This window comes from Panulirus ornatus, chromosome 51 (assembly GCF_036320965.1).
Source record: "Panulirus ornatus isolate Po-2019 chromosome 51, ASM3632096v1, whole genome shotgun sequence".
Lineage (NCBI taxonomy): Eukaryota > Metazoa > Arthropoda > Malacostraca > Decapoda > Palinuridae > Panulirus > Panulirus ornatus.
Genome location: NC_092274.1, coordinates 668,433 through 681,144, shown reverse-complemented (window position 1 = coordinate 681,144; position 12,712 = coordinate 668,433). Strand labels below are relative to the sequence as shown.

At 38.0% G+C, this 12,712-nt stretch overlaps 1 protein-coding gene across 7 annotated transcripts in view; it reads left to right on the top strand.

The window, feature by feature from the left end:
• Naprt (nicotinate phosphoribosyltransferase) overlaps positions 1-12,712 on the top strand; it is a 58,131-nt gene that overhangs the window by 26,887 nt on the left and 18,532 nt on the right. For 4 of the 7 annotated variants that reach the window (XM_071691671.1, XM_071691672.1, XM_071691670.1 and 1 more), the window contains exons 10-12: positions 3,523-3,666; positions 6,696-6,832; positions 9,104-9,232. In XM_071691671.1, coding sequence (XP_071547772.1) covers positions 3,523-3,666; positions 6,696-6,832; positions 9,104-9,232 — 410 coding nt within the window. The remainder of the gene's footprint in view (positions 1-3,522; positions 3,667-6,695; positions 6,833-9,103; positions 9,233-12,712) is intronic. The other 3 variants (XM_071691676.1, XM_071691675.1, XM_071691674.1) reach the window with 1 other exon arrangement.

The following is a 12,712-nucleotide window of genomic DNA, read 5'->3' as shown; positions in this document are numbered from 1 at the left end:
TTCCTTGCGCTACCTTGCAAACATGGTCGACAGCTAATAAGTATAATAAATGAATAAGATATACTTGATCACAGTCTCCCTTGTGCTACTTCGCTAATGCAGGAGACAGCATACTTCCCACGTATTCCCTGCGTGTCGTAGAAGGCGACTAAAAGGGGAGGGAGTGGGGGGCTGGAAATCCTCCCCTCTTGTTTTTTTTTTTAATTTTCCAAAAGAAGGAACAGAGAATGGGGCCAGGTGAGGATATTCCCTCAGAGGCCCAGTCCTCTGTTCCTAACGCTACCTTGCTAATGCTGGAAATGGCGAATAGTTTGAAAGAAATGAAATGTATATAAACGTCCATACATGTATATACACATATACATGCATATACATACACACACACATATACATATATACACATGTTCATATTCATACTTGCTCACCTTCATCTGTTCCCAGTGCCACCCCGCCCCACAGGAAACAGCATTGCCACCCCCTTAGCTGTCCTGTGTAATGCGCCAAAACAACAGATCCCTATCCACATCCAGTCCCCACAGACCTTTCTCTAGTTTACCCCAGATGTTTCACAAAACACTAATGTTATCATACTTGTTTGCCATTTCTGAAGAAGTGAAAAAATGCCAGGAGCAAATGAAGAATGGCTTCATTCACATCAACACTAGCAGCAAGTATAATGCACTGAAATGCCCTCCCACTCACAGCCATTCCCCACAGACCCTTCTGTAGTTTTTTTGACCACCTCATATGCCCTGTTTCAACCCATTGACAGCATGTTACCCCCTGTATCCCTCATCACTCCAACTCCCTCCATCCCAAGCACACCTCACACCCTCCTGCATGTTCAGGCCCTGATCCTTCAAAGCATCTTTCACTCCATCCTTCCACATCCTCATCGGTTTCCCTCTTCTTCTTTGTTCCCTCCACTTTTGATATTGCATACCCTCTTCATCAGTCTCCTTACTCACTCTCTCCATATGTTCATATTATTTCAGCACACTCTCTTCAGCTCTCCCTTACATGCTCTCTTACTACCACACCTTTCTCTTTAAAAAAAAAAATCCACACCACTTATTATTCTTAAACATTTCATTTACAATGCATCACCATTTTCCATACTTTTTTGTCTAGGGCCTGTCCCTCACATCCACATCCATACATCGTTCAGACTACATTAGAGGTGTTATGAGTCATAGAGTGGTTGAGGGGATGAAGGTCTTGGGTGCTTTGAGGAATGTGTAGAAAGTGAGGTCCTTGTCTGTGAGGACAAGGATGGAAATGTGTAATGGTTCAGACAGTATAGTACAGATGCAAGGTTTGGGCTTTAAATGACAAATGTATGGAAGAATGTGAATGATTTGGAAATAAAAGTTTGAGGACAATATGTGATATGAGGCAAGTTGATAGAATAAGAAATGATAGAGTAAGATAGAGGTGTGGCAGTATGAGAAGTATATATGAGAGAACTAAAAAGGCTTTGCTAAAATGGTTTGGACATATAGAAAGAAAAAGTGAGAGAGAAGGACTAAGTATCTGCACATGTTAGAAGTGGAGGGAACAAGAAGGGGAGGCTTAAGTGGAGATGGAAGGATGGATTGAAAGACACTTTGAATGTCTGGGGCCTCAACATGCAGGAGTGTGTGAGGCATGAGATGCATGTGAAAAAGTTAGCAGAAACCACAGAAAGTTCTGTTGGCCTCAATGTGGACAGGAGGCTCTGGTTTTGGTGAATTATACACAACAGCTAAAGATCTGTATGTGGTGCTACTTCATTAATACAGGAAATAACATGGAAGTATGAAAAAGAAAATGTGTTATTATCATTGGGAGTAGTAGTATCATTATCATTATTATTAGCAGGAGGCTGAGATCCTCCCTTCCTGTTTTTACTTCTAATAGTAGAAACCAAAGAAGGAGCATAGCGAGAATCTTTCCTTGATAATTCAGTTGCTGTTGTTCATTGGTTACCCAGGGTATTCATTGTTTGTATGGCCGAAAGTGAGGTGCCTGAGGATTGGCAGAATGCATGCCCCTCTATAAAAGCAAGGGGGTCAGTCAAAAGTTAATATTTAAAGTTCAAAGACATAAGTCTGTTCGATATTCCAGGTTATGTGTCTGGGAGAGTAGTGATTGAGATGGTTGACATGCATGAAACATCTGATTTGAGAGGAACAGAGTGTGGCTTCAGGAGTGTTAGAGGATGTGTGAGCCAAATTTTTGCTCTGGAAAATGTTTATAAAACTTTATCTACTGCAGTGAAATTTGAAAACTGAGAACTTTAGTGCTCTAACCTTCACTGATTTTTGCCAAAGTTTAGCCATCAATCATATGCTGCAAAGAGGTCTTATTCCATGACTTGCTGACTTTGTTAATGGATGTTCTCTGACAAAATGCTTCTGAGGGCACTATCCTTATCTCCTAGTCCCTTGCCTTTCATCCCACATGGCACAAAGATGGGACCCTTGTGTTTTCTCATCTTTGTAAATGATGCCCAAATGGACACACCTGTTTGGTTGATTAAGCTTGGAGGAGCACATAAGTACCATCATCAGAGCCTTCTGCTATTGTTTCTACGTTTTTCATTGACTCAAGACACTTGGCCGCTCAAACCAACTTATGCCTTCCCACCTTGTTTTTTTCTTGACAATTGCAGATTAGGCATGACCAGAAAATGTTCAAATTATGAGCATGTGAGAATATTTTCAGCCTTTTTATGCTGCCTTTTTAGAGGATTTCAACATCCTTACCTTTCTGTATGCAATCATTACCTGAACATTGTTTGACAGGTTAAGGTGACGTCACTCACCACTCCTCTTTACAATAAACTCCTGCTTCCTGAAATCCCTCTTTCCGGAGTTGCAGTTCAGGATTGCAAATTCATGGTCTGTTACAAACTTGGACAGTCCATTTCAAGAACAGCCTCATCACAACCTTTTAAGCACCAGTAATAATACTAGGTCATATACTGTACTATTCTCCATCTTTGTATTTGTGCAAAATCTGTTTATATGTCCTTATTCACCTCAGAGGGCCAAAAAAATTTACTACAATAGAACATAAGAAAGAAAAAACTAAAAGTAACATATGCTTTTCCTGTTACTTCCAAGTTTTTAGAATTTGATGTTCCTCTGAACAACTGATTTCCCCTGAGTTCATGTCTTGTTTATGCATGCATTACATTCACTAACCATATTTAAGATTTTTATGCAATTTATCGATTTTAATTCTTAATCGGTAATGACAATTGTTCTTTACACGATAAGACTCACAAGCTGAGGATTACATTTGAAAACAGAGTGGACAAAGACTTCACTTCAAGTCCACAAGTGATGTTACTTGCACCTTCTTAGCTGTAAAGTTTACAGTTATTTCACATCTTATTAATCTGTGTGCTTTTCTCTTCTCTGCATGCTAAGCCTTGTATTTCTCATTCCTTTTATTATCACAAACTGCTTTGAAAGAACTCTGTGGTCTATTTCTGTTTGCATTTCTTTGTATTCCTCTGTATTCCTCTGTACACAGTGACCTGCCAACGACAGCCTGCCTTAGGATGTGTCTTCAAGTTGGTGGAGATTAATGGGGAGGCCAAGATAAAGCTGTCACAAGATGTTGAGAAGATCACATGTCCAGGAAAAAAAGCAGTGTATCGTCTTTATGGTGCTGATGGTAAGATTAATCCTATTCCATCCCTCTTGCTGTGAAGAATACCTCATGCAGAAGCATCTCCAGATGTTAGTTATGGTCAATGCATGGTTTCTCACAGTCATTTTTTTGCCACAACCTTTTCACTCAGTTTCTCCAGTCTTACTTCACATTTTAGGTCACCTAGCAAGATCCTTTCATCACTTTGCTTCCATCTTTATTGTTGTAAGTCATCTGTCTGTTTGTAAACTTTTCAAATTTAATTCTTTTGCTTAGAAACTATGGGGTCATTTGAACCAGAAATTTGCAAACATGACTTATGGATGATCCTTTAACAAGTTTACTCATTACATACTAATGCTATACCTGAGGTAACCACTTCAGGGTAAAATGGTCTATGACTGACTGAAATTTCATTTGTTGGAAATCAATAAGCAGGTTTCTTAATTTGTGCCAATTTGATGTCTAGTATGGCTTTTGCAGCCTGTCAGAAGTAAGAACTGAAATCAAACCTGTTTATTTTTTTAATCCTATCATTACTCTGTTTGTCAATTGGCACATAGAAGCATGCTACTGGTATACGTTTATACAAGTAATTTCCCACCATGTTGAATTCAACATGCATTTTTTCCCCCATTGGCTGGCCATATATGACATGCCAAACAAAGAATGAGTCATTGAAGCTGCCTGGAGATCTCGGTAACCTACTATTGACCATTGTAGATGGTTGCGCACTTTTTTGAGACTCGCCACATCTGTGGCTCCCACTGACAGTTATAGCACTCACCGCTGCACCCCTTGTCACCCATACTTAGGATGGGCCAGTATGGTAATTGATGCATTTTTCTAAGCTAGGGATGCTTAGCTCAGTTCGTAAGAAAAATAATGGTTTTGAAAGTTTTATGTTAACCTACTCATGGGAAAAATGAAAAAAGATATATGTATATATATACATATATATCCCTGGGGATAGGGGAGAAGGAATACTTCCCACGTATTCCCTGCGTGTCGTAGAAGGTGACTAAAAGGGGAGGGAGTGGTGGGCTGGAAATCCTCCACTCCAGTTTTTACATTTTCAAATGAAGGAACAGAGAGGGGGGCTAAGTGAGGATATGTGTGTCAGAGGTGAAGGGAACAAGGAGAAGTGGGAGACCAAATTGGAGGTGGAGGGGTGGAATGGAAAAGATTTTGAGTAATCGGGGCCTGAACATGCAGGAGGGTGAAAGGCGTGCGAGGAATAGAGTAACTTGGAATGATGTGGTATATTGGGTCGACATGCTGTCAGTGGATTGAATCAGGGCATGTGAAGCGTCTGGGGTGAACCATGGAAAGTTTAGTGGGGCATGGATGTGGAAAGGGAGCTGTGGTTTCAGTGCATTATACATGACAGCTAGAGACTGAGTGTGATTGAATGTGACCTTTGTTGTCTTTTCCTAGTGCTACCTCGCACACATGCGGGGGGAGGGGGTTGTCATTTCACGTGTGGCGGGGTGGCGATGGGAATGAAAAAGGGCAGATATATATATATATATATATATATATATATATGTGTGTGTGTGTGTGTGTTGGAGGCTGGAGACCCTCCCCTCCAGTTTTTTACTTTTCCAAAAGAAGGAACAAAGAAGGAGGCCAAGTGAGGATTTTCCCTCTTAGGCTCACTCCTCTATTCTTAATGCTACCTTGCTAATGCTGGAAACTGCGAATATGCATGAAAAAAATATATATTTATAGGGATGGCAGACTTTTAAGAAAATACTATTTTTTAATGTGGTTATGAATAACAGAAAAAACTATTTTGCATATTTATGGGAAGGCATGAAAATCATTAGCACACCAAAAGAGTTGATAGGCCATTTAAAACTGGATGATTGATACAGGCTTACCTGAGCCTAAGGTGTATTAAAAAAAGAAAAAGAAAACTGTGGTTGAATTTTTAGGAAGTTGCAATGTGGTAAATATGCTGTTCTGTTTATAGAGTTAGAGAGCTCACAGTACTTAATGGTGTCCTTCCTGTCTGTTGGTTTTGTGTTTTGCAGAGGATAGTCAAAATATTAATCAAAAATTTTCAGAATATTAGCCTTGTCACTCAGAAGCTTGAGTCCGGGACTGCTTTCTCTCTATCAGTGCAGAAGTTTATACACTGAAGTATGGAGGTATTGTTCTTGCGAAGTCAAATTATTCAGATAAATGATTTCCAAGATGAATAATTTTCCTTGTTAGTTCCAGGTAGTATAGCAAAGTGTTTCCTTAAGAATGTCAAGAGGAAGATTACAAACTTATATATTTGGTTCAGTTTAAGTAAGTCTTCAGTCCTTTGTGTGTGGGACACTACTTTTGTAGGTTCACTAATTCCTGGTGGGACTTGCCTTTCATAGTTTAAAACTGGTGCTTTTAAAAGCATGCCAGTATGTTTGCTGTAGTAATCATAAGTTGCCAAGGGCCTTGATACAATTACATATATAAAAGAAAATGCCTAAGTCATAATTTGCAAGCCATATTAATCACATTGCATGATTTGTTACTTAGATTTTACAATATATTCACAGCCTGTGATGTACATTTGTGTAGGTTTGTAGAACTGCACATGTATTTTGTACCTTTATCACTTGATCCAGAATAATTTCTTTTGTTCATGATTATGACAGTGCCTCAGTAGACCTCTAGGATGGATTTTAGAGTAGCATTTGATTAAGCTAGGAACAAAGACAGAGAAAATAACTTCTGCTTCATTTCATCAAAAGTTTTCTACCCCAGAAAAATCATTAACTGATTCATATGTACATGTAAGCACACCATTCAGTTAAATGCATAACTGTACCTTCATTTGATATAAAACGAGAACTTCCTACATATTTTATATTTCACAGTCAAATGGCAAATGTATGGTATAAATGGTAGAAACATCCATACTTTTACTAAACTTCACAGCTAGGGTAGATTGCCAGTCTTATGTTTTGAATGTTTTTACCTTGTTAACATATAAGCCTGTGCTTATTGTTTAAATCAAATGGAATAAAAATCTCAGTGGAATCTTAATTGTATGTGATTTGCAGGTCATGCGTTGATAGACCTGATGCATCGTACTACAGAATCAGCACCAAAATGTGGTAGTCGTGTTCTATGTAGACATCCCTTCCAAGAGAGTAAACGAGCTTATGTCAGCCCTGCTAAAGTGGAAGCTTTGTTTAAGGTGAATGTGTGAACAAATCTTCAATAGAATCTCTTTTCTTTTTTTTTTTTTTTTTCTTTGTCGCTGTCTCCCGCGTTTGCGAGGTAGCACAAGGAAACAGACGAAAGAAATGGCCCAACACACCCCCATACACATGTATATACATACGTCCACACACGCAAATATACATACCTACACAGCTTTCCATGGTTTACCCCAGACGCTTCACATGCCTTGATTCAATCCACTGACAGCACGTCAACCCCGGTATACCACATCGCTCCAATTCACTCTATTCCTTGCCCTCCTTTCACCCTCCTGCATGTTCAGGCCCCGATCACACAAAATCTTTTTCACTCCATCTTTCCACCTCCAATTTGGTCTCCCTCTTCTCCTCGTTCCCTCCACCTCTGACACATATATCCTCTTGGTCAATCTTTCCTCACTCATTCTCTCCATGTGCCCAAACCATTTCAAAACACCCTCTTCTGCTCTCTCAACCACGCTCTTTTTATTTCCACACATCTCTCTTACCCTTATGTTACTTACTCGATCAACCCACCTCACACCACACATTGTCCTCAAACATCTCATTTCCAGCACATCCATCCTCCTGCGCACAACTCTATCCATAGCCCACGCCTCGCAACCATACAACATTGTTGGAACCACTATTCCTTCAAACATACCCATTTTTGCTTTCCGAGATAATGTTCTCGACTTCCACACATTCTTCAAGGCTCCCAGAATTTTCGCCCCCTCCCCCACCCTATGATCCACTTCCGCTTCCATGGTTCCATCCGCTGCCAGATCCACTCCCAGATATCTAAAACACTTCACTTCCTTTAGTTTTTCTCCATTCAAACTCACCTCCCAATTGACTTGACCCTCAACCCTACTGTACCTAATAACCTTGCTCTTATTCACATTTACTCTTAACTTTCTTCTTTTCTTTGTATTGTCTGTATACTGTTTTCCAGTCAGAGGAGGATTTCACTTATACTCTTTCCTGTATTATAGTAAATGAGTATTAACAAGTGTTGAAGACGCAACAATTATGGTTGAAATATTTGCCAAGAAGTTCTGCATATTCTGTATATTGTAACATACATTTAGCAGGGTATATTTAAAAAAGAATTGGGTTGAACCCTTAATTAGGTCATATAAGTGGATAAGGAGAAAGAGTACAAACTAGGAGGAGGAAAATGTCAAATTTGTCCATACAAATATATAGTCTGACGTGTGAAGCAAATGTTTTACTTGCCTTGATTAAGCTCATAAAAGATTTCAGAGGACTCATATTGCTTTATTAAAGAATTTGTTTAGAGCTAGGGTATTGGATAAAATTTGAAGTATAAGGAATTTGTGGCAAGATTTGGTACTCTTAAAACGTAAGATGTATTGAGGAAACTGCAGCAAGATCTGATATTTGGAAATGAGTCCTTGAAGAAGTGATAGATTTATGAAGCAGTCATATTAATCATGTGAATGGTAGGTATGAGAAAGGCATACATTTTTGACTGGAGTGAGTGTCACTTGAGAGAGTGGAAACTGGAACGGGAGACAGAGAGAATGATCGAATGTGTATTTAAAATTACATGTTTAATTACTTTTCCATGAGATGCCAATGTGTAAGCATTCATTAAGTCTGTGAAACAAGAAGGGCACTGAAATTGATTGACTGTTTATATTTAGATCTTTCCCTGGAAGTCATTCAATCCAAGTCACAATTGTATGTCACATGTTATAGGTTTTCCCAGGAAGTTACTTGATACATCCTCCAGGAGACTCTTTGCACTGGTCTCCGTTATATATCAATAGTGAAACTTCCTCCTGGAGGAATTTTCAGTATCAGTCCACGTCCTGTAAGTTTAGCACCATTTTTCTGCAGAATGTCATGCTTTCTCCATGTTGATGTTGTATGTGTTTTATAGGCATTCAGCTGAAAAACATTCATTCTTTTTGCATTTTTTCTTTGTCCTTTGATTCTCTCATTTTAGTAACTTTGAATGATTGAATAAACATTTATCAGCATCTGATCTTTTATCAGTTTCCACATCCAATAATCATTATTAATCAGCGTTAACCATGGAAACACTGCTTTATGACTTGCATGGTTTGCCCCATAAACTTTAGGCAACTGCACCAATGAATTTCCATCATACAGACTCAGAAGTAGTTTTATTGTTTATGAGAGCAAATAATATTTCATTCTAAATGCTGAGGAAGTTAAGTAAAATTTATTAATGTGGCCATTAAGAGAAGCACATTAATGCCAAATTATATTTTCAGCTTTACTGGAAAGATGGCAAGATTCAGCAAGACTTGCCAAACCTGGAGGAAGTTAGAGACAGAGTTGCATCATCGCTTCAGACATTGAGACAGGACCATAAACGCAATCTCAATCCTACTCCTTATAAGGTAATACTGACATTACAGTACTAGAATAGTAATCTATTACAGTATGTTACAAGTGTTGGAATATAGTGGTTTTAGGTAGAACTATATTGCTGAACCAGCATAAAATATAGTAACATGCTTTAGGTTCAGGAACTTCACCTTTAGAAATCTAAGATAAACTTGTCTTTAATGATACTGCACTTGAATTTAATATTCTAAAGTAACCCACTTTGATACTTCTTAAAATCAGATCCTCTGTTCTACAGATATATAGGTATCATATTTTAGAGATATCCTTTTCTGAATCAAAACTGGAGGGCTTTCTTAAGACATTGCTTTGGACCGTACATTATACTGTAAGTTTAAAAGTAATGGTATTTTAAACCAAAACCACCACAAGTGATGAGTGCCAATAGGAAATTCTTAGCGAACCATGTGAGCAGAAATTTTTTTATTAACGAAATGCCACTTGAAATAGGTTATTTTGCCTGACTGGAACTATAATTGTATAAAAGTATGTAAATTCAGCATGGAGGCCTTAGCTGAAGTTTTTGAAGGAGCAAAGGCTTGGTAGCTTTCTAATCTTATAGAATGACATCTTGTTCCAGTCAGTGAAACTGTCCCAGTTATAATTTTTTGGTGATGGTATCTTTCATTGTTTATGTTGTAGTGGTACATTTCTAAGCGTGAAGAGTTGCATGTTTCTAGGAAACGGTTACTTATATTGATAAATCTTCAGCTTTGAGTCAGTCACCATATAAGCTTATTTTTTTCTTGGTTAGGAACCTCCTGATCCTTTTCTTAAATATTCTGAATAGTTTGTTGATCAGGTGATTTACCTTCATCAGTATATGAGTCAGCCTTTAACCAAGGTGACAGTGGAAATGAAATATGCATTCCCATTGCTCTCAGAGCGGTACCAGCAGCAGTGCGTTCACAAGCTGAGGGACACATAAGCTGAATTTGAGTGGCTTCATGTAAATATGGCTATATTTTACTCCTCATATCTGTAACATCCTGAACTAGCAGGACAGTGCAAGGCATGCAAGGGGTAGAGTGAATTAGAGTGATGTAGTTCACTGGGGACAGTGTGCTGTCACTGGGCTGAACCAGGTCATATGAAGCAGTCAGGGTAAACCCTGGAAAGGTCTGTGATGCTAGGTCATGGATAGGGGGCTATGGTTTTGATGCACTATATGCGACAGTTACAGAGTGGATGTGAGCGAATAAGGCCATTTCTTTCTTTGTTCTTTGCACTACCTCACTGAAGGCATAGTTGAGCAGGATTATGATTTTTGTTAGATATTAGGCCCAGACAGTAAGTCATTTGCAGCTATCCTCGGACCTTCCTCATTCAAATGGCTCATACCTTATGGTAGGCATGGTCACAAATACTCTTCTAAATACAGTCTTGTTTAGGGTGATCAACCATCTGCTCAGGGAAGATTATTCAGAATTTGGTCATGTATTAATGATGAGTGTGCTGGTGCATGCAGCCAATGAGTGTCTTGCTAGTTGTTCATATAATTGACTGAGCCAAATAGCATCCAGCCTAGGCCAGTCTTCCTACACTTCTGTTGTGAAGTGGATTGATAGCAGTTCCCAGCAGAATACTATCATCACTCTATTTAGCATTATTTAGAGGAAACTATTATTCTTATCTCTGTGAGATAAATCCATTAGAAATTGAAGTGCATCCTCACATGTAAGGCAACTCACAAAAGAAAGCAGGAATGTAAAAAAAAAATCATGTGTATATACTGTGTGTACATGGTGTTGTATAATTATTTCTTTTATGTTATGCTGTTATCTTACATTATCATATCTTTATAATTTCAATAAAATACAAAAACTTTCTCATTTTTTACAAAAGAATTTCTAAAATTAGACCAGATACAACGAAATCTATGAATTAGTAATGTTACGGCTTTGATTTTCTCAAAACGTAGTTTTGGCATGCTTGTCAGTCATACTCCAGACACCTCATATATGCTTTCTTGATTGCATTTGAATCACAGCTCCTCTTCATTGTCAACTAATACAATGAATCACCATTCTAATGATTCTCATGTTGGAAGTGCCTGGGCAGATGCACAGTTTGATTAGTTGTTAGCTCAAGTGTAGATTACATAACTGTACTTAATGGTCCTGTGCTCCCTCAGCACTGGTGCATTTTTGTCAACAGTCAGACTAGATAAAGTCCCCTTTAAATCATTGTATTCTTTGGATATTACTGTAGTTACTGAATGGTTTACATTTAAATCTTTCATGTTTTTATGTCTCAATATACATCCTCCAAAAGGCTTACATTTGTGAACTTTGGATGCAAAATGTGTCCAAAGCTCCAAAAATTCACAATAAATCCAATTTTGGGTCTATAAATACATTTCTTAGTTTGAAAAGCACCCCAATCTTTCTCACACATTATCTGGCCATACCATTAACCTCAACTTTCACCTTGCATCACCCTGTATTTTTTGTGCTCACGTACAGGACTAGGCATCTTGCACTATATATCAAAAACTTAGCTATAAGGCAATGTTGGTATATAAGGTTTATTTGGTGTATCTAATATCACAGTTTTACAAATCTACAATCATCAAAAACATTTATGAGGCAACAGTAGTACACATCTCAATTTTTTTTTATAATGGTTATAGTAAAAGATTTCCTGAACGGTGTAAATGGTCCTTTATGGTTACACAAGGGCTCATCTATGCCAGCAATGACACCCTGAGCACACAAACCCAACCTGTTGGATTAATGGTACACCCAAGAATGGGCTGTTATTGATGAGCCTGTGCAAAGCTTAGTCTTGGCGAATCTTTAAACACACACACATATTCTTCTTTTTTCAGTTTTACAGTGTATGAACTTAGCTCACACTAAGCTAATGAGATAAAAACTGAAAAAGATGGAAAAGGATTCAATAACTTTGTCTTGTGGATGAGTGTGTAGCTGTGAGATAATGATGTTTGGAAAGATTTCATGAATCAGGTGTGGTGAAATGGTATACTGTAAATATTGGTACCTTCACATATACAAGAAAGATGTATGAACTTTATTGTAGCTGTAGAAATTATTGCCAGCATGATTAAAGGATGTTTGTAACCTGTGGTTAGTTTTTTGTTGATGTAGAAGTCAGTTGCATCATATTTATGGGTTATTTACATGAGGTGGTGTAGTTAGCTCATTGTAGATATGGATATATCATTGCCAACATATTTACATAATTCATGTGAAGATTTTGGTGAACATTACTTTGCTGCAAACATCACTGGCATTATGAGACGGTATTTATATGTGGTTAGCTTAATAGATGTTTATTAAGCCAATGGAGTAATTTATTAGTTGATGTTTTTAATAGCTATGCTTTGTTCAATATTTTGTACATGGTTGTATTATGAGGAGCAAATAGTACCAGAGATATAGGTAAATCAAATAGTTTCATGTGTTACCCAATAATTCCTAAATTGTTGTGAGAATCAGAATTTGCATTTG